The sequence below is a fragment of the Coregonus lavaretus genome (assembly GCF_964263955.1).
Source record: "Coregonus lavaretus genome assembly, chromosome: 5".
Taxonomy (NCBI): domain Eukaryota; kingdom Metazoa; phylum Chordata; class Actinopteri; order Salmoniformes; family Salmonidae; genus Coregonus; species Coregonus lavaretus.
In genome coordinates, this window is record NC_139992.1 from 51,338,718 (window position 1) to 51,360,047 (window position 21,330).

General features: G+C 43.2%; 2 protein-coding genes across 4 annotated transcripts in view; one reads left to right on the plus strand and one right to left on the minus strand.

Moving 5' to 3' along the window:
* The window catches only part of LOC311129748 (neuron navigator 3-like), a 753,845-nt gene that overhangs the window by 451,192 nt on the left and 281,323 nt on the right, over positions 1 to 21,330 (plus strand). The window lies entirely within an intron of this gene.
* Positions 1 to 21,330, minus strand: part of LOC311130019 (ATP-dependent 6-phosphofructokinase, liver type-like) — a 70,982-nt gene that overhangs the window by 2,318 nt on the left and 47,334 nt on the right. Inside the window, exons 12-18 of the mRNA XM_084162621.1 lie at positions 20,245 to 20,308; positions 17,641 to 17,787; positions 13,577 to 13,647; positions 13,337 to 13,424; positions 12,476 to 12,628; positions 8,066 to 8,230; positions 7,767 to 7,828 (exon numbers count right to left, since the gene is read on the minus strand). Of these exons, the coding sequence (XP_084018747.1) occupies positions 7,767 to 7,828; positions 8,066 to 8,230; positions 12,476 to 12,628; positions 13,337 to 13,424; positions 13,577 to 13,647; positions 17,641 to 17,787; positions 20,245 to 20,308 (750 nt within the window). The remainder of the gene's footprint in view (positions 1 to 7,766; positions 7,829 to 8,065; positions 8,231 to 12,475; positions 12,629 to 13,336; positions 13,425 to 13,576; positions 13,648 to 17,640; positions 17,788 to 20,244; positions 20,309 to 21,330) is intronic.

Below are 21,330 nucleotides of genomic sequence, written 5' to 3' on the forward strand. Positions count from 1 at the left end.
GAGAGATCCTATAATTCATTATATTAACTGTCCTATAGAGACAGAACCAGAAAGGTCCTATAATTCATTATATTAACTGTCCTATAGAGACAGATGTAAGAGAGATCCTATAATTCATTATATTAACTGTCCTACAGAGACAGAACCATAGAGATCCTATAATTCATTATATTAACTGTCCTATAGAGACAGATGTAAGAGAGATCCTATAATTCATTATATTAACTGTCCTATAGAGACAGATGTAAGAGATCCTATAATTCATTATATTAACTGTCCTATAGAGACAGATGTAAGAGAGATCCTATAATTCATTATATTAACTGTCCTATAGAGACAGATGTAAGAGAGATCCTATAATTCATTATATTAACTGTCCTATAGAGACAGAACCAGAAAGGTCCTATAATTCATTATATTAACTGTCCTATAGAGACAGATGTAAGAGAGATCCTATAATTCATTATATTAACTGTCCTATAGAGACAGATGTAAGAGAGATCCTATAATTCATTATATTAACTGTCCTATAGAGACAGATGTAAGAGAGATCCTATAATTCATTATATTAACTGTCCTATAGAGACAGAACCATAGAGATCCTATAATTCACTATATTAACTGTCCTATAGAGACAGATGTAAGAGAGATCCTATAATTCATTATATTAACTGTCCTATAGAGACAGATGTAAGAGAGATCCTATAATTCATTATATTAACTGTCCTATAGAGACAGATGTAAGAGAGATCCTATAATTCATTATATTAACTGTCCTATAGAGACAGAACCATAGAGATCCTATAATTCATTATATTAACTGTCCTATAGAGACAGAACCATAGAGATCCTATAATTCACTATATTAACTGTCCTATAGAGACAGATGTAAGAGAGATCCTATAATTCATTATATTAACTGTCCTATAGAGACAGAACCATAGAGATCCTATAATTCATTATATTAACTGTCCTATAGAGACAGATGTAAGAGAGATCCTATAATTCATTATATTAACTGTCCTATAGAGACAGATGTAAGAGATCCTATAATTCATTATATTAACTGTCCTATAGAGACAGATGTAAGAGAGATCCTATAATTCACTATATTAACTGTCCTATAGAGACAGATGTAAGAGAGATCCTATAATTCATTATATTAACTGTCCTATAGAGACAGAACCAGAAAGGTCCTATAATTCATTATATTAACTGTCCTATAGAGACAGATGTAAGAGAGATCCTATAATTCATTATATTAACTGTCCTATAGAGACAGATGTAAGAGAGATCCTATAATTCATTATATTAACTGTCCTATAGAGACAGATGTAAGAGAGATCCTATAATTCATTATATTAACTGTCCTATAGAGACAGATGTAAGAGAGATCCTATAATTCATTATATTAACTGTCCTATAGAGACAGATGTAAGAGAGATCCTATAATTCATTATATTAACTGTCCTATAGAGACAGAACCATAGAGATCCTATAATTCATTATATTAACTGTCCTATAGAGACAGATGTAAGAGAGATCCTATAATTCATTATATTAACTGTCCTATAGAGACAGATGTAAGAGAGATCCTATAATTCACTATATTAACTGTCCTATAGAGACAGATGTAAGAGAGATCCTATAATTCATTATATTAACTGTCCTATAGAGACAGATGTAAGAGAGATCCTATAATTCACTATATTAACTGTCCTATAGAGACAGATGTAAGAGAGATCCTATAATTCATTATATTAACTGTCCTATAGAGACAGAACCATAGAGATCCTATAATTCACTATATTAACTGTCCTATAGAGACAGATGTAAGAGAGATCCTATAATTCATTATATTAACTGTCCTATAGAGACAGATGTAAGAGAGATCCTATAATTCATTATATTAACTGTCCTATAGAGACAGATGTAAGAGAGATCCTATAATTCACTATATTAACTGTCCTATAGAGACAGATGTAAGAGAGATCCTATAATTCATTATATTAACTGTCCTATAGAGACAGAACCATAGAGATCCTATAATTCACTATATTAACTGTCCTATAGAGACAGATGTAAGAGAGATCCTATAATTCATTATATTAACTGTCCTATAGAGACAGATGTAAGAGAGATCCTATAATTCATTATATTAACTGTCCTATAGAGACAGAACCATAGAGATCCTATAATTCATTATATTAACTGTCCTATAGAGACAGATGTAAGAGAGATCCTATAATTCATTATATTAACTGTCCTATAGAGACAGATGTAAGAGAGATCCTATAATTCATTATATTAACTGTCCTATAGAGACAGATGTAAGAGAGATCCTATAATTCATTATATTAACTGTCCTATAGAGACAGATGTAAGAGAGATCCTATAATTCATTATATTAACTGTCCTATAGAGACAGATGTAAGAGAGATCCTATAATTCATTATATTAACTGTCCTATAGAGACAGATGTAAGAGAGATCCTATAATTCATTATATTAACTGTCCTATAGAGACAGATGTAAGAGAGATCCTATAATTCATTATATTAACTGTCCTATAGATACATCACTGTGCTTGCTTTGCAGTATTGCTTCCTTCACTGTCATCGGCTCCAACTAGTGACCAACCTGCTTGACAACATGTGACCACCCTGCTTGACAACATGTGACCACCCTGCTTGACAACATGTGACCACCCTGCTTGACAAATGTGACCACCCTGCTTGACAACATGTGACCACCCTGCTTGACAACATGTGACCACCCTGCTTGACAACATACAAACCATCTGCACCACAGAAAAGGTACCAATTTGACCGTGCCATTGGTGACATTTCAAGCTGTGGAGTGATCTTATCCGGCACGATTTGACGAGGTTCCACACTGTCAGAGACGCTACTTCCCTGTCAGAGACGCTACTTCCCTGTCAGAGACGCTAATTCCCTGTTAGAGACGCAATTTCACTGTCAGAGACGCTACTTCACTGTCAGAGACGCTACTTCCCTGTCGCTACTTCCCTGTCAGAGACGCTACTTCCCTGTCAGAGACGCTACTTCCCTGTCAGAGACGCTACTTCCCTGTCAGAGACGCTACTTCCCTGTCAGAGACGCTACTTCACTGTCAGAGACGATACTTCCCTGTCAGAGACGCTACTTCACTGTCAGTGACGCTACTTCCCTGTCAGAGACGCTACTTCCCTGTCAGAGACGCTACTTCCCTGTCAGAGACGCTACTTCACTGTCAGAGACGCTACTTCACTGTCAGAGACGCTACTTCCCTGTCAGAGACGCTACTTCCCTGTCAGAGACGCTACTTCCCTGTCAGAGACGCTACTTCCCTGTCAGAGACGCTACTTCCCTGTCAGAGACGCTACTTCCCTGTCAGAGACGCTACTTCCCTGTCAGAGACGCTACTTCCCTGTCAGAGACGCTACTTCCCTGTCAGAGACGCTACTTCCCTGTCAGAGACGCTACTTCCCTGTCAGAGACGCTACTTCCCTGTCAGAGACGCTACTTCCCTGTCAGAGACGCTACTTCACTGTCAGAGACGCTACTTCACTGTCAGAGACGCTACTTCCCTGTCAGAGACGCTACTTCCCTGTCAGAGACGCTACTTCTCTGTCAGAGATGCTACTTCCCTGTCAGAGACGCTACTTCCCTGTCAGAGACGCTACTTCCCTGTCAGAGACGCTACTTCCCTGTCAGAGACGCTACTTCCCTGTCAGAGACGCTACTTCACTGTCAGAGACGCTACTTCACTGTCAGAGACGCTACTTCCCTGTCAGAGACGCTACTTCCCTGTCAGAGACGCTAGTTCACTGTCAGAGACTCTACTTCCCTGTCAGAGACGCTACTTCCCTGTCAGAGACGCTACTTCCCTGTCAGAGACGCTACTTCACCGTCTTTACTGTTTCATTAAGTATATTAAACATTTATTGTTTATATCACTAAATAAGGCTTTCAATGAGTTGCTAGGCTGGCAATTAAGAGATAAATAATAATTAATGAACTCCTTATTTCTAACCTCTATAAAGATGTAATGATGACTTGCTCAAATTAAATTAAATTGTATTGGTCACACACATATTTAGCAGATGTTATTGCGGGTGTAGCGAAATGCTTGTGCTTCTAGCTCCGACAGTGCAGTAGTATCTAACAATTCACAACAATACACACAAATCTAAAAGTAAAATAATGGAATTAAGAAATATATAAATATTAGGACGAACAATGTCAGAGTGGCATTGACTAAAATACAGTAGAATAGAATACAGTATATACAGTCGAGGTCAAAAGTTTTGAGAATGACACAAGTATTGGTCTTCACAAAGTTCGCTGCTTCAGTGTTTTTAGATATTTTTGTCAGATGTTACTATGGTACACTGAAGTATAATTACAAGCATTCCATAAGTGTCAAAGGCTTTTATTGACAATTACATTAAGTTTATGCAAAGAGTCAATATTTGCAGTGTTGACCCTTCTTTTTCAAGGCCTTTGCAATCCGCCCTGGCATGCTGTCAATTAACTTCTGGGCCACATCCTGACTGATGGCAGCCCATTCTTGCATAATCAATGCTTGGAGTTTGTGGGTTTTAGTTTGTCCACCCGCCTCTTGAGGATCGACCACAAGTTCTCAATGGGATTAAGGTCTGGGGAGTTTCCTGGCCATGGACCCAAAATGTCGATGTTTTGTTCCCCAAGCCACTTAGTTATCACTTTTGGCTTATGGCAAGGTGCTCCATCATGCTGGAAAAGGCATTGTTCGTCACCAAACTGTTCTTGGATGGTTGGGAGAAGTTGCTCTCGGAGGATGTGTTGGTACCATTCTTTATTCATGGCTGTGTTCTTAGGCAAAATTGTGAGTGAGCCCACTCCCTTGGCTGAGAAGCAACACCACACATGAATGATCTCAGGATGCTTTACTGTTGGCATGACACAGGACTGATGGTAGCGCTCACCTTGTCTTCTCCGGACAAGCTTTTTTCCGGATACCCCAAACAATCGGAAAGGGGATTCATCAGAGAAAATGACTTTACCCCAGTCCTCAGCAGTCCAATCCCTGTACCTTTTGCAGAATAGCAGTCTGTCCCTGATGTTTTTACTGGAGAGAAGAGGCTTCCTCGCTGCCCTTCTTGACACCAGGCCATCCTCCAAAAGTCTTCGCCTCACTGTGCGTGCAGATGCACTCACACCTGCCTGCTGCCATTCCTGAGCAAGCTCTGCACTGGTGGTGCCCCGATCCCGCAGCTGAATCAACTTTAGGAGACGGTCCTGGCGCTTGCTGGACTTTCTTGGCCGCCCTGAAGCCATCTTCACAACAATTGAACATCTCTCCTTGAAGTTCTTGATGATCCGATAAATGGTTGATTTAGGTGCAATCTTACTAGCTGCAATATCCTTGCCTGTGAAGCCCTTTTTGTGCAAAGTAATGTGGTCCTCTGTAGCTCAGCTGGTAGAGCACGGCGCTTGTAACGCCAAGATAGTGGGTTCGATCCCCGGGACCACCCATACACAAAAATGTATGCACGCATGACTAAGTCGCTTTGGATAAAAGCGTCTGCTAAATGGCATATTATTATTATTATTATGACGGCACTAGTTTCCTTGTAGGTAACCATGGTTAACAGAGGAAGAACAATGATTTCAAGCACCACCCTCCTTTTAAAGCTTCCAGTCTGTTATTCTAACTCAATCAGCATGACAGAGTGATCTCCAGCCTTGTTCTCGTCAACACTCTCACCTGTGTTAACGAGAGAATCACTGACATGATGGCAGCTGGTCCTTTTGTGGCAGGGCTGAAATGCAGTGGAAATGTTTTTCTGGGATTAAATTCATTTTCATGGCAAAGAGGGACTTTGCAATTAATTGCAATTCATCTGATCACTCTTCATGACATTCTGGAGTATATGCAAATTGCAATCATAAAAACTGCGGCAGCAGACTTTGTGAAAATTAATATTTGTGTCATTCTCAAAACCTTTGACCACGACTGTACATACGAGATGAGTAAAGCAGTATGTAAACATTATTAAAGTGACTAGTGTTCCATTATTAAAGTGACCAGTGATTCCATGTCTATGTGTATAGGGCAGCAGCTGCTAAGGTGCAGGGTTGAGTAACCGGGTGGAGGCCGGCTAGTGATGGCTGTTTAACAGTCTGATGGCCTTGAGATAGAAGCTGTTTTTCAGTCTCTCGGTCCCAGCTTTGATGCACCTGTACTGACCTCGCCTTCTAGATGATAGCGGGGTCAACAGGCCGTGGCTCGGGTGGTTGATGTCCTTGATGATATTTTTGGCCTTCCTGTGATATCGGTGCTGTAGGTGTCCTGGAGGGCAGGCAGTGTGCCCCCGGTGATGCGTTGGACAGACCGCACCACCCTCTGGAGAGCCCTGCGGTTGCGGGCGGTGCAGTTGCCATACCAGGCGGTGATACAGCCCGACAGGATGCTCTCAATTGTGCATCTGTAAAAGTTTGTGAGGGTCTTAGGGCCCAACCCAAATTTCTTCAGCCTCCTGAGGTTGAAGAGGCGCAGATTGTCAGTGCTGTGTACGCCGAGGAACTTGAAGCTTTTCACCTTCTCCACTGCGGTCCCGTCGATGTGAATAGGGGCGTGCTCTCTCTGTTGTCTCCTGAAGTCAACGATCAGCTCCTTTGTTTTGCTGACATTGAGGGAGAGGTTATTTTCCTGGCACCACTCTGCCAGGGTCCTCACCTCCTCCCTGTAAGCTGTCTCGTCGGTAATCAAGCCTACTACTGTTGTGTCATCTGCGAACTTGATGATTTGAGTTGGAGGCGTGCTTGGCCACGCAGTCATGGGTGAACAGGGAGTACAGGAGGGGGCTGAGCACGCACCCTTGTGGGGCCCCAGTGTTGAGGATCAGCGAGGTGGAGATGTTTCCTACCTTCACCTACCTTGTTGATAACCTCTATAAAGATGTAATGATGTCATGTCTTACCTCTATAAAGATGTAATGATGTCTTGTTGATAACCTCTATAAAGATGTAATGATGTCATGTCTTACCTCTATAAAGATGTAATGATGTCTTGTTGATAACCTCTATAAAGATGTAATGATGTCTTGTTGATAACCTCTATAAAGATGTAATTATGTCTTGTTGATAACCTCTATAAAGATGTAATGATGTCTTGTTGATAACCTCTATAAAGATGTAATGATGTCTTGTTGATAACCTCTATAAAGATGTAATGATGTCTTGTTGATAACCTCTATAAAGATGTAATGATGTCTTGTTGATAACCTCTATAAAGATGTAATGATGTCTTGTTGATAACCTCTATAAAGATGTAATGATGTCTTGTTGATAACCTCTATAAAGATGTAATTATGTCTTGTTGATAACCTCTATAAAGATGTAATGATGTCTTGTCTTACCTCTATAAAGATGTAATGATGTCTTGTTGATAACCTCTATAAAGATGTAATGATGTCTTGTTGATAACCTCTATAAAGATGTAATGATGTCTTGTTGATAACCTCTATAAAGATGTAATGTCTTGTTGATAACCTCTATAAAGATGTAATGATGTCTTGTTGATAACCTCTATAAAGATGTAATTATGTCTTGTTGATAACCTCTATAAAGATGTAATGATGTCTTGTTGATAACCTCTATAAAGATGTAATGATGTCTTGTTGATAACCTCTATAAAGATGTAATTATGTCTTGTTGATAACCTCTATAAAGATGTAATGATGTCTTGTCTTACCTCTATAAAGATGTAATGATGTCTTACCTCAGCACGAGACCCCTCTGGATGTCTTCCTTCATCTTCTCTGTGAGATGCTCCACGTTAGTCTGAAAGGGCAGGGTCATTCCAGAGGTGTATTTATTAAGACTACATGGATCATTTATCACTCTGTTCAGGAAGCCTCCAGTATATCCATATAAAATGACTCCGTGGTCTATCTGGGATAATGAGCACAGCCGTCTAATTGAAGACTGTGTGAGTGTCTGAAATGGAACTCTATTAGTGCACTACTGTTGACCAGAGTAGGGAATAGGGTGCTATTTCAGCTGCAGCCTGGATCTCACCTTTAGGTCCTGGAGGTTGAAGGGGTCCTCGAAGATGTAAGCAGCGTCCGCTCCCACAGCGATACCGGTGGTGGTTGCCAGGTAACCACAGTACCCTCCCATAGTCTCCACTACGAACACCCTCCTCTTGGTCCCCGTAGCTGACTGCTTAATCTTATCGCAACTCTAAGAGAGGAGGGGACAGACAGACACATGACAGACAGACGAATGACAGACACACAGACATGACAGACAGACAGACACATGACAGACAGACAGACGAATGACAGACACACAGACACATGACAGACAGACAGACACATGACAGACAGACAGACAGACACATGACAGACAGACAGACACATGACAGACAGACAGACAGACAGACAGACGAATGACAGACAGACAGACACATGACAGACAGACACATGACAGACAGAGACACATGACAGACAGACAGACACATGACAGACAGACAGACACATGACATACAGACGAATGACAGACAGACAGACACATGACAGACAGACACATGACAGACAGACAGACACATGACAGACAGACACATGACAGACAGACAGACAGACAGACACATGACAGACAGACAGACACATGACAGACAGACAGACACATGACAGACAGACAGACAGACAGACAGACAGACAGACAGACAGACAGACACATGACAGACAGACAGACGGGCAGGTTAGAGACACACAACTAAAATAGATTAAAGGGTCAATCTGCAGTTTCTACATCCATCAGAACTGTCGTACCCCATCAGAACCCCAAATATAAGTTTGTTTTACTCCTTTGTTTGTAAACAAAGTAAATGTAAACAAACACTGTATAGCCTCAAAACATGGTTAAAACTATACACACGGTTAAAACTATACACACGGTTAAAACTATACACACGGTTAAAACTATACACACGGTTAAAACTATACACACGGTTAAAACTATACACACGGTTAAAACTATAAATTAAAACTATAAACATGGTTAAAATTATTACCATGGTTAAAACTAACATGGTTAAAACGATCAATTAAAACTATACACATGGTTAAAACTATAAACATGGATAAAACCATTAACATGGATAAAACCAGAAACATGGTTAAAACTATAAACATGTTACAATTATTAACATGGTTAAAACTATGAACATGGTTAAAACTATACACATGGTTAAAACTATTAACAAGGTTAAAACTATACACATGGTTAAAACTATACACATGGTTAAAACTATTAACAAGGTTAAAACTATTAACAAGGTTAAAACTATACACATGGTTAAAACTATTAACAAGGTTAAAACTATACACATGGTTAAAACTATACACATGGTTAAAACTATCAATTAAAACTATAAACATGGTTAAAATTATTACCATGGTTAAAACTAACATGGTTAAAATGATCAATTAAAACTATACACATGGTTAAAACCATAAACATGGATAAAACTATTAACATGGATAAAATCAGAAACATGGTTAAAACTATACACATGGTTAAAACTATACACATGGTTAAAACTATTCACATGGTTACAACTATAAACATGGTTAAAACTATACACATGGTTAAAACTATTCACATGGTTACAACTATAAACATGGTTAAAACTATTCACATGGTTACAACTATAAACATGGTTACAACTATAAACATGTTTAAAACTATTAACAAGGTTAAAACTATTAACAAGGTTAAAACTATGAACATGGTTACAACTATGAACATGGTTACAACTATGAACATGGTTACAACTATACACATGGTTAAAACTATTAACACGGTTAAAACTATTAACAAGGTTAAAACTATTAACAAGGTTAAAACTATTAACAAGGTTAAAACTATAAACATGGTTAAAACTAACATGGTTAAAACTATCAATTAAAACTATTAACATGGTTAAAACTATAAACATGGTTAAAACTATTAACATGGTTACAACTATAAACATGGTTAAAACTAACATGGTTGAAACTAACATGGTTACAATTATAAACATGGTTAAAAAATGGTTACAATTATTACCATGGTTAAAACTAACATGGTTAAAACTATCAATTAAAACTATTAACATGGTTAAAACTATTAACAAGGTTAAAACTATTAACAAGGTTAAAACTATAAACATGTTTTTTTTTTCTTTTTTTTTTTTTCCACCTTTATTTAACCAGGTAAACCAGTTGAGAACAAGTTCTCATTTACAACTGCGACCTGGCCAAGATAAAGCAAAGCAGTGAGATAAAAACAACAACACAGAGTTACATATGGGGTAAAACAAAACAAAGTCAAAAATACAACAGAAATACATATAATATACAGTGTGCAAATTTAGCAAGTTATGGAGGTAAGGCAATAAAATAGGCTATAGTGCAAAATAATTACAATTAGTATTAACACTGGAATGATAGATGTGCAAGAGATGATGTGCAAATAGAGATACTGGGGTGCAAAAGAGCAAAATAAATAACAATATAGGGATGAGGTAGTTGGGTGGGCTAATTTCAGATGGGCTGTGTACAGGTGCAGTGATCGGTAAGCTGCTCTGACAACTGATGCTTAAAGTTAGTGAGGGAGATAAGAGTCTCCAGCTTCAGAGATTTTTGCAATTTGTTCCAGTCATTGGCAGCAGAGAACTGGAAGGAATGGCGGCCAAAGGAGGTGTTGGCTTTGGGAATGACCAGTGAGATATACCCGCTGGAGCGCAGACTACGGGTGGGTGTTGCTATGGTGACCAATGAGCTAAGATAAGGCGGGGATTTGCCTAGCAGTGATTTATAGATGGCCTGGAGCCAGTGGGTTTGGCGACGAATATGTAGTGAGGACCAGCCAACAAGAGCGTACAGGTCACAGTGGTGGGTATTATATGGGGCTTTGGAGACAAAACGGATGGCACTGTGATAGACAACATCCAATTTGCTGAGTAGAGTGTTGGAGGCTATTTTGTAAATGACATCGCCGAAGTCAAGGATCGGTAGGATAGTCAGTTTTACGAGGGCATGTTTGGCAGCATGAGTGAAGGAGGCTTTGTTGCGAAATAGGAAACCGATTCTAGATTTAACTTTGGATTGGAGATTCTTAATGTGAGTCTGGAAGGAGAGTTTACAGTCTAACCAGACACCTAGATATTTGTAGTTGTCCACATACTCTAGGTCAGACCCGTCGAGAGTAGTGATTCTAGTCGGGTGGGCGGGTGCAAGCAGCGTTCGGTTGAAGAGCATGCATTTAGTTTTACTAGTGTTTAAGAGCAGTTGGAGGCTACTGAAGGAGTGTTGTATGGCATTGAAGCTCGTTTGGAGGTTTGTTAACACAGTGTCCAATGAAGGGCCAGATGTATACAAAATGGTGTCGTCTGCGTAGAGGTGGATCTGAGAGTCACCAGCAGCAAGAGCGACGTCATTGATATACACAGAGAAAAGAGTCGGCCCAAGAATTGAACCCTGTGGCACCCCCATAGAGACTGCCATAGGTCCAGACAACAGGCCCTCCGATTTGACACATTGAACTCTATCTGAGAAGTAGTTGGTGAACCAGGCGAGGCAGTCATTTGAGAAACCAAGGCTATTTAGTCTGCCAATAAGAATGCGGTGGTTGACAGAGTCGAAAGCCTTGGCCAGGTCAATGAAAACGGCTGCACAGTACTATCTATTATCGATCGCGGTTATAATATCGTTTAGGACCTTGAGCGTGGCTGAAGTGCACCCATGACCAGCTCGGAAACCGGATTGCATAGCGGAGAAGGTACGGTGGGATTCGAAATGGTCGGTGATCTGTTTGTTGACTTGGCTTTCAAAAACTTTTGAAAGGCAGGGCAGGATGGATATGGGTCTGTAACAGTTTGGATCTAGAGTGTCACCCCCTTTGAAGAGGGGGATGACCGCGGCAGCTTTCCAATCTCTGGGGATCTCAGACGTTACGAAAGAGAGGTTGAACAGGCTAGTAATAGGGGTTGCGACAATTTCGGCGGCTAGTTTTAGAAAGAAAGGGTCCAGATTGTCTAAAACTATTAACATGGTTAAAACTATTAACATGGTTAAAACTATAATATTTCTCCAGACCCATCCCTCAGCTATTTACCGAAACAGGAAGTCCACTTCATTATTGTTTCAACTGGTGATTTAACTTACTAACATATAAACTATTATGAGGCCTCTGTGTGATGTTACTCTGCTAAAACAGGCACTGCTGAGGGAGCAGAGTTGGAGATGGGAAGGGGCCTTGTCTTGACATCTGGTCGGCCTCATGGGAAGGGGCCTTGTCTTGACATCTGGTCGGCCTCATGTTTTAAATTGAGTTTATAGTGTCAATCTAGATTCACCTGCCATCTTGTTGCCAGAGACGACCACACTGGAAAATGACCCTTTGGGTTTTATTGTGTTTTATCCTTCATCAAATCAGACTGACCTCCATGGCAGCATTGACAGCCGTGTCTGACCCCAGACTGAAGTCTGTCCCGGGCACGTTGTTACTGATGGTGGCAGGGATCACCACCATGGGGATACACAACTCATCAAATCCACCACGAGCATCATACAGCTGCAGCACGCCCTCGTATGCCTATAGACAAAACACACCATGAGGGAAGACAAAACACACCATGAGGGAAGACAAAACACACCATGAGGGAAGACACCATGAGGGAGTACACCATGAGGGAGTACACCATGAGGGAGTACACCATGAGGGAAGACACCATGAGGGAAGACACCATGAGGGAAGACACCACGAGGGAAGACACCACGAGGGAAGACACCACGAGGGAAGACACCACGAGGGAAGACACCACGAGGGAAGACACCACGAGGGAAGACACCACGAGGGAAGACACCACACACCAACACAGTCAGATTGTTTAGTCTTTCTAACAGCTGACGACATGAACTCTAAAATGAAATAGTTACATTAGAAAGATCAATTAACATAACAAAACATAAGACCCATGGGGCGGCGCACAATTGGCCCAGCGTCGTCCAGGGTATGGGAGGGAATGGCCGGCAGGGACGTAGCTCAGTTGGTAGAGCATGGCGTTTGCAACCCCAGGGTTGTGGGTTCGATTCCCACGATTCTCACTAACTGTAAGTGGCTCTGGATAAGAGCGTCTGATAAATGACTAACATGTAAATGTAAAATAAGTGACTAAACAACATTGTGAGGAGGGAGGCCTTTTAAAATCAATGATCTGATGCAGCGCGCCCGCCATGTACGCCATCAGGGAATACTAACACCAATTTCAATATAAATGTTCTGTTGGTCTGTAACTGGTACCTCAAATCCCCCAACGACCAGCAAAGCCTGGATTTTAAACTTGTTGATGGTGTCCACTATCTTCTCCATGCAAGTACTGGGGAGGGTTCTGTAGAACACAAAGGCAGACTGAGAATACACAGTTTCCCAAACACAATTCAGGAGGACATCTTCCTATTTTGAAAAAGGGGCACACCAATAACCACATTGAATACAAACTACCAACTGATTTCCCCCTATTCGTCATTCTAAACAACAGACCTTTTAGTCCCCAGAAGAGATCCACCCTGGCCAGTCCATCCAGCCACACTGTGCCACTCCATCTCTGTCACCTGGTAGAGGAAGAACACACGCCAGTCAATATCTTTATTGTCCAAATTTGAAAAATGTGCAGTCAGGATTGTCACAGTTATCACCACATGGATTATCACATTGTCATTTTGAATTCCGAAAAGTGAGTGTGGAAGAAGTGAACAAATGATTGTTGTCTATCAACAGTGACAAGCCACCGGGGTCTGACAACTTGGATGGAAAATTACTGAGGATAATAGCGGACGATATTGCCACTCCTATTTGCCATATCTTCAATCTAAGCCTACTAGAAAGTGTGTGCCCCTAGGCTTGGAGGGAAGCAAAAGTCATTCCCCTACCTAAGAATAGTAAAGCCCCCTTTACTGGCTCAAATAGCCGACCAATCAGCCTGTTACCAACCCTTAGTAAACTATTGGGGAAAAAATTGTTTGACCAGATACAATGCTATTTTACAGTAAACAAATTGACAACAGACTTTGAGCACACTTATAGAAGCATTGTATTTGGGACAAATCATTCACTAAACCTCAACTAAATCTTGTAATAAATAATGTGTAAATTGACCATGTTGATGTGACTAAATTGCTTGGAGTAACCCTGGATTGTAAACTGTCATAGTCAAAACATATTGATACAACAGTAGCTAAGATGGGGAGAAGTCTGTCCATAATAAAGCGCTCCTCTACCTTCTTAACAGCACTATCAACAAGGCAGGTCCTACAGGCCCTAGTTTTGTCACACCTGGACTACTGTTCAGTCTTGTGGTCAGGTGCCACAAAAAAGGACTTAGGAAAATTACAATTGGCTCAGAACAGGGCAGCACGGCTGGCCCTTAAATGTACATGGAGAGCTAATATTAATGACATGCATGTCAATCTCTCATGGCTCAAAGTGGAGGAGAGATTGACTTCATCATTACTCGTTTTTGTAAGAAGTGTTGACAAGCTGAATGAACCGAACTGTCTGTTTGAACGACTGGCGCACAGCTCGGACACCCATGCATACCCCACAAGACATGCCACCAGAGGTCTCTTCAAACCCCAAGTCAAAAGTCTACAGGAGGGACACAGTCCTACAAAGAGAAAATGGAAAGAATATGGCACCACAACAAACCTGCCAAGAGTGGGCCGCCCACCAAAACTCACAGACCAGGCAAGGAGGGCATTAATCAAAGATACCAAAGATAACCCTGAAGGAGCTGCAAAGCTCCACAGCGGAGATTAGAGTATCTGTCCATAGGACCACTTTATGCCGTACAATCCACAGAGCTGGGCTTTACGGAAGAGTGGCCAGAAAAAATAAGCAAACACGTTTGGTGTTCGCCAAAAGCCATGTGGGAGACTTCCCAAACATATGGAAGAAGGTACTCTGGTCAGATGAGACTAAAATTGAGCTTTTTGGCCATCAAGGAAAACGCTATGTCTGGCGCAAACCCAACACCTCTCATCACTCCATCCCCACAGTAAAGCATGGTGGTGGCAGCATCATGCTGTGGGGATGTTTTTCATCGGCAGGGACTGGGAAACTGGTCAGAATTGAAGGAATGATGGATGGCGCTAAATACAGGGGAATTCTAGAGGGAAACCTGTTTCAGTCTCCTAGAGATTTGAGACTGGGACGGAGTTTCACCTTCCAGCAGGACAATTACCCTAAAGCAACACTCAAGCGGTTTAAGGGGAAACATTTAAATGTCTTGGAATGACCTAGTCAAAGCCCAGACCTCAATCCAATTGAGAATCTGTGGTATGACTTAAAGATTGCTGTACACCAGCGGAACCCATCCAACTTGAAGGAGCTGGAGCAGTTTTGCCAGTGGCTAGATGTGCCAAGCTTATAGAGACATACCCCAAGAGACTTGCAGCTGTAATTGCTGCAAAAGGTGACTCTACAAAGTATTGACTTTGCGGGGGTGAATAGTTATGCACGCTCAAGTTCTCTGTTATTTTGTCTAATTTCTTGTTTGTTTCACACATTTTTTTTTTAAATACACTGCTCAAAGAAATAAAGGGAACACTTAAACAACACAATGTAACTCCAAGTCAATCACACTTCTGTGAAATCAAACTGTCCACTTAGGAAGCAACACTGATTGACAATAAATTTCACATGCTGTTGTGCAAATGGAATAGACAACAGGTGGAAATTATAGGCAATTAGCAAGACACCCCCAATAAAGGACTGGTTTTGCAGGTGGTGACCACAGACCACTTCTCAGTTCCTATGTTTCCTGGCTGATGTTTTGGTCACTTTTGAATGCTGGCGGTGCTTTCACTCTAGTGGTAGCATGAGACGGAGTCTACAACCCACACAAGTGGCTCAGGTAGTGCAGCTCATCCAGGATGGCACATCAATGCGAGCTGTGGCAAGAAGGTTTGCTGTGTCTGTCAGCGTAGTGTCCAGAGCATGGAAGCGCTACCAGGAGACAGGCCAGTACATCAGGAGACGTGGAGGAGGCCGTAGGAGGGCAACAACCCAGCAGCAGGACTGCTACCTCCGCCTTTGTGCAAGGAGGAGCACTGCCAGAGCCCTGCAAATGACCTCCAGCAGGCCACAAATGTGCATGTGTCTGCTCAAACAGTCAGAAACAGACTCCATGAGGGTGGTATGAGGGCCCGACGTCCACAGGTGGGGGTTGTGCTTACAGCCCAACACCGTGCAGGACGTTTGGCATTTGCCAGAGAACACCAAGATTGGCAAATTTGCCACTGGCGCCCTGTGCTCTTCACAGATGAAAGCATGTTCACACTGAGCACATGTGACAGACGTGACAGAGTCTGGAGACGCCGTGGAGAACGTTCTGCTGCCTGCACCATCCTCCAGCATGACCGGTTTGGCGGTGGGTCAGTCATGGTGTGGGGTGGCATTTCTTTGGGGGGCCGCACAGCCCTCCATGTGCTCGCCAGAGGTAGCCTGACTGCCATTAGGTACCGAGATGAGATCCTCAGACCCCTTGTGAGACCATATGCTGGTGCGGTTGGCCCTGGGTTCCTCCTAATGCAAGACAATGCTAGACCTCATGTGGCTGGAGTGTGTCAGCAGTTCCTTCAAGAGGAAGGCATTAATGCTATGGACTGGCCCGCCCGTTCACCAGACCTGAATCCAATTGAGCACATCTGGGACATCATGTCTCGCTCCATCCACCAACGCCACGTTGCACCACAGACTGTCCAGGAGTTGGCGGATGCTTTAGTCCAGGTCTGGGAGGAGATCCCTCAGGAGACCATCCGCCACCTCATCAGGAGCATGCCCAGGCGTTGTAGGGAGGTCATACAGGCACGTGGAGGCCACACACACTACTGAGCCTCATTTTGACTTGTTTTAAGGACATTACATCAAAGTTGGATCAGCCTGTAGTGTGGTTTTCCACTTTAATTTTGAGGGTGACTCCAAATCCAGACCTCCATGGGTTGATACATTTGATTTCCATTGATCATTTTTGTGTGATTTTGTTGTCAGCACATTCAACTATGTAAAGAAAATAGTATTTAATAAGATTATTTCATTCATTCAGATCTAGGATGTGTTATTTTAGTGTTCCCTTTATTTTTTTGAGCAGTATATATATATATATTTTTTTTTTCAGGTTGTAAGGCAACAAAATAGGAAAAATGCCAAGGAGGGTGAATACTTTCGCAAGCCACTGTACACATGGGTGTTGTATTGTAGATATGTGATAGTAGAGTAGTGGTCTGAGGGAACACACTACATGTATTCTGAAAAGGGTTATGAAATGTCATGTAATATTTTTTACTGTATATAACTGCTTTGATGTTGCTGGACCCCAGGAAGACTAGAGGATCCTTAATAAATACAAATCACCACATGGATTATCACCACATGGATTATCACCACATGGATTATCACCACATGGATTATCACCACATGGATTATCACCACATGGATTATTATATCATGTTACATTAAGAGAATAAACTGGGATAATACTGCTGAATCAATCTACTCTCTCTCTCTTCATCCATTAGTGTTGTATCTTAAGGAGAATATATCCTCACCGCTCCATTGGCCAGCCCCTCGAAGCCGTCGTTGACAGAGTAGACCTTGTGACCGTAGGCCAGCGCAACTCTGACAGCCGACCGGACCGCTGCATTCATCCCTGCTGCTGGAGCACCCACATTCAGCACCGCTAGCGTGTGGTCGCTCTGAAGAGAGATGGGAGGAGTCTACAGCCAGCCATGTCATGGGGAGTCATGTCTCTCTGAAGAGAGATGGGAGGAGTCTACAGCCAGCCATGTCATGGGAGTCATGTCTCTCTGAAGAGAGACGGGAGGAGTCTACAGCCAGCCATGTCATGGGGAGTCATGTCTCTCTGAAGAGAGATGGGAGGAGTCTACAGCCAGCCATGTCATGGGGAGTCATGTCTCTCTGAAGAGAGATGGGAGGAGTCTACAGCCAGCCATGTCATGGGGAGTCATGTCTCTCTGAAGAGAGATGGGAGGAGTCTACAGCCAGCCATGTCATGGGGAGTCATGTCTCTCTGAAGAGAGATGGGAGGAGTCTACAGCCAGTCATGTCATGGGAGTCATGTCTCTCTGAAGAGAGATGGGAGGAGTCTACAGCCAGCCATGTCATGGGAGTCATGTCTCTCTGAAGAGAGATGGGAGGAGTCTACAGCCAGCCATGGGAGTCATGTCTCTCTGAAGAGAGATGGGAGGAGTCTACAGCCAGCCATGTCACGGGAGTCATGTCTCTCTGAAGAGAGATGGGAGGAGTCTACAGCCAGCCATGGGAGTCATGTCTCTCTGAAGAGAGATGGGAGGAGTCTACAGCCAGCCATGGGAGTCATGTCTCTCTGAAGAGAGATGGGAGGAGTCTACAGCCAGCCATGTCATGGGAGTCATGTCTCTCTGAAGAGAGATGGGAGGAGTCTACAGCCAGCCATGTCATGGGGAGTCATGTCTCTCTGAAGAGAGATGGGAGGAGTCTACAGCCAGCCATGTCATGGGAGTCATGTCTCTCTGAAGAGAGATGGGAGGAGTCTACAGCCAGCCATGTCATGGGAGTCATGTCTCTCTGAAGAGAGATGGGAGGAGTCTACAGCCAGCCATGGGAGTCATGTCTCTCTGAAGAGAGATGGGAGGAGTCTACAGCCAGCCATGTCATGGGAGTCATGTCTCTCTGAAGAGAGTTGGGAGGAGTCTACAGCCAGCCATGGGAGTCATGTCTCTCTGAAGAGAGATGGGAGGAGTCTACAGCCAGCCATGGGAGTCATGTCTCTCTGAAGAGAGATGGGAGGAGTCTACAGCCAGCCATGGGAGTCATGTCTCTCTGAAGAGAGACTGGAGGAGTCTACAGCCAGCCATGTCACGGGAGTCATGTCTCTCTGAAGAGAGATGGGAGGAGTCTACAGCCAGCCATGGGAGTCATGTCTCTCTGAAGAGAGATGGGAGGAGTCTACAGCCAGCCATGGGAGTCATGTCTCTCTGAAGAGAGATGGGAGGAGTCTACAGCCAGCCATGTCACGGGAGTCATGTCTCTCTGAAGAGAGACTGGAGGAGTCTACAGCCAGCCATGTCATGGGGAGTCATGTCTCTCTGAAGAGAGATGGGAGGAGTCTACAGCCAGCCATGTCATGGGGAGTCATGTCTCTCTGAAGAGAGACGGGAGGAGTCTACAGCCAGCCATGTCATGGGGAGTCATGTCTCTCTGAAGAGAGATGGGAGGAGTCTACAGCCAGCCATGTCACGGGAGTCATGTCTCTCTGAAGAGAGACGGGAGGAGTCTACAGCCAGCCATGTCATGGGGAGTCATGTCTCTCTGAAGAGAGACTGGAGGAGTCTACAGCCAGCCATGTCATGGGGAGTCATGTCTCTCTGAAGAGAGATGGGAGGAGTCTACAGCCAGCCATGTCACGGGAGTCATGTCTCTCTGAAGAGAGACGGGAGGAGTCTACAGCCAGCCATGTCATGGGGAGTCATGTCTCTCTGAAGAGAGATGGGAGGAGTCTACAGCCAGCCATGTCATGGGAGTCATGTCTCTCTGAAGAGAGATGGGAGGAGTCTACAGCCAGCCATGTCATGGGAGTCATGTCTCTCTGAAGAGAGATGGGAGGAGTCTACAGCCAGCCATGTCATGGGAGTCATGTCTCTCTGAAGAGAGATGGGAGGAGTCTACAGCCAGCCATGTCATGGGAGTCATGTCTCTCTGAAGAGAGATGGGAGGAGTCTACAGCCAGCCATGGGAGTCATGTCTCTCTGAAGAGAGATGGGAGGAGTCTACAGCCAGCCATGTCATGGGAGTCATGTCTCTCTGAAGAGAGATGGGAGGAGTCTACAGCCAGCCATGGGAGTCATGTCTCTCTGAAGAGAGATGGGAGGAGTCTACAGCCAGCCATGTCATGGGGAGTCATGTCTCTCTGAAGAGAGATGGGAGGAGTCTACAGCCAGCCATGTCATGGGAGTCATGTCTCTCTGAAGAGAGATGGGAGGAGTCTACAGCCAGCCATGTCATGGGAGTCATGTCTCTCTGAAGAGAGATGGGAGGAGTCTACAGCCAGCCATGTCATGGGAGTCATGTCTCTCTGAAGAGAGATGGGAGGAGTCTACAGCCAGCCATGTCATGGGAGTCATGTGTCTCAGTTTATTTTAAGGCAGTGTTACCTTGGTAACGGCAGGCTTCTGGAAGGCAAGCAGTCTGTACATGTTCCAGTTGTTCTCAAAGCTCCTAACAATGAAAATATATTAATCAGAAAACATATATAAAAATGTTCATTATATTATATTTACATACATACTTCATTATATATATATATATATATATATATATATATATATAAACTCAGCAAAAAGAAACGTCCCTTTTTCAGGACCCTGTCTTTCAAAGATGATTCATAAAAATCCAAATAACTTCACAGATCTTCATTGTAAAGGGTTTAAACACTGTTTCCCATGCTTGTTCAATGAACCATAAACAATTAATGTACATGCACCTGTGGAACGGTCGTTAAGACACTAACAGCTTACAGACGGTAGGCAATTAAGGTCACAGTTATGAAAACTTAGGACACTAAAGAGGCCTTTCTACTGACTCTGAAAAACACCAAAAGAAAGATGCCCAGGGTCCCTGCTCATCTGCGTGAACGTGCCTTAGGCATGCTGCAAGGAGGCGTGAGGACTGCAGATGTGGCCGGGGCAATAAATTGCAATGTCTGTACTGTGAGACGCCTAAGACAGCGCTACAGGGAGACAGGACGGACAGCTGATCGTCCTCGCAGTGGCAGACCACGTGTAACAACACCTGCACAGGATCGGTACATCCGAACATCACACCTGTGGGACAGGTACAGGATGGCAACAACAACTGCCTGAGTTACACCAGGAACGCAAAATCCCTCCATCAGTGCTCAGACTGTCCGCAATAGGCTGAGAGAGGCTGGACTGAGGCCTTGTAGGCCTGTTGTAAGGCAGGCCCTCACCAGACATCACCGGCAACAACGTTGCCTATGGGCACAAACCCACCGTCGCTGGTCCAGACAGGACTGGCAAAAAGTGCTCTTACATTTACATTTTAGTCATTTAGCAGACGCTCTTATCCAGAGCGACTTACAGTTAGTTAGTGCATTCATTATTATTATTTTTTGTTTTTCATAATGGCCCCCCGTGGGAATCGAACCCACAACCCTGGCGTTGCAAATGCCATGCTCTACCAACTGAGCTACATCCCTGCCGGCCATTCCCTCCCCTACC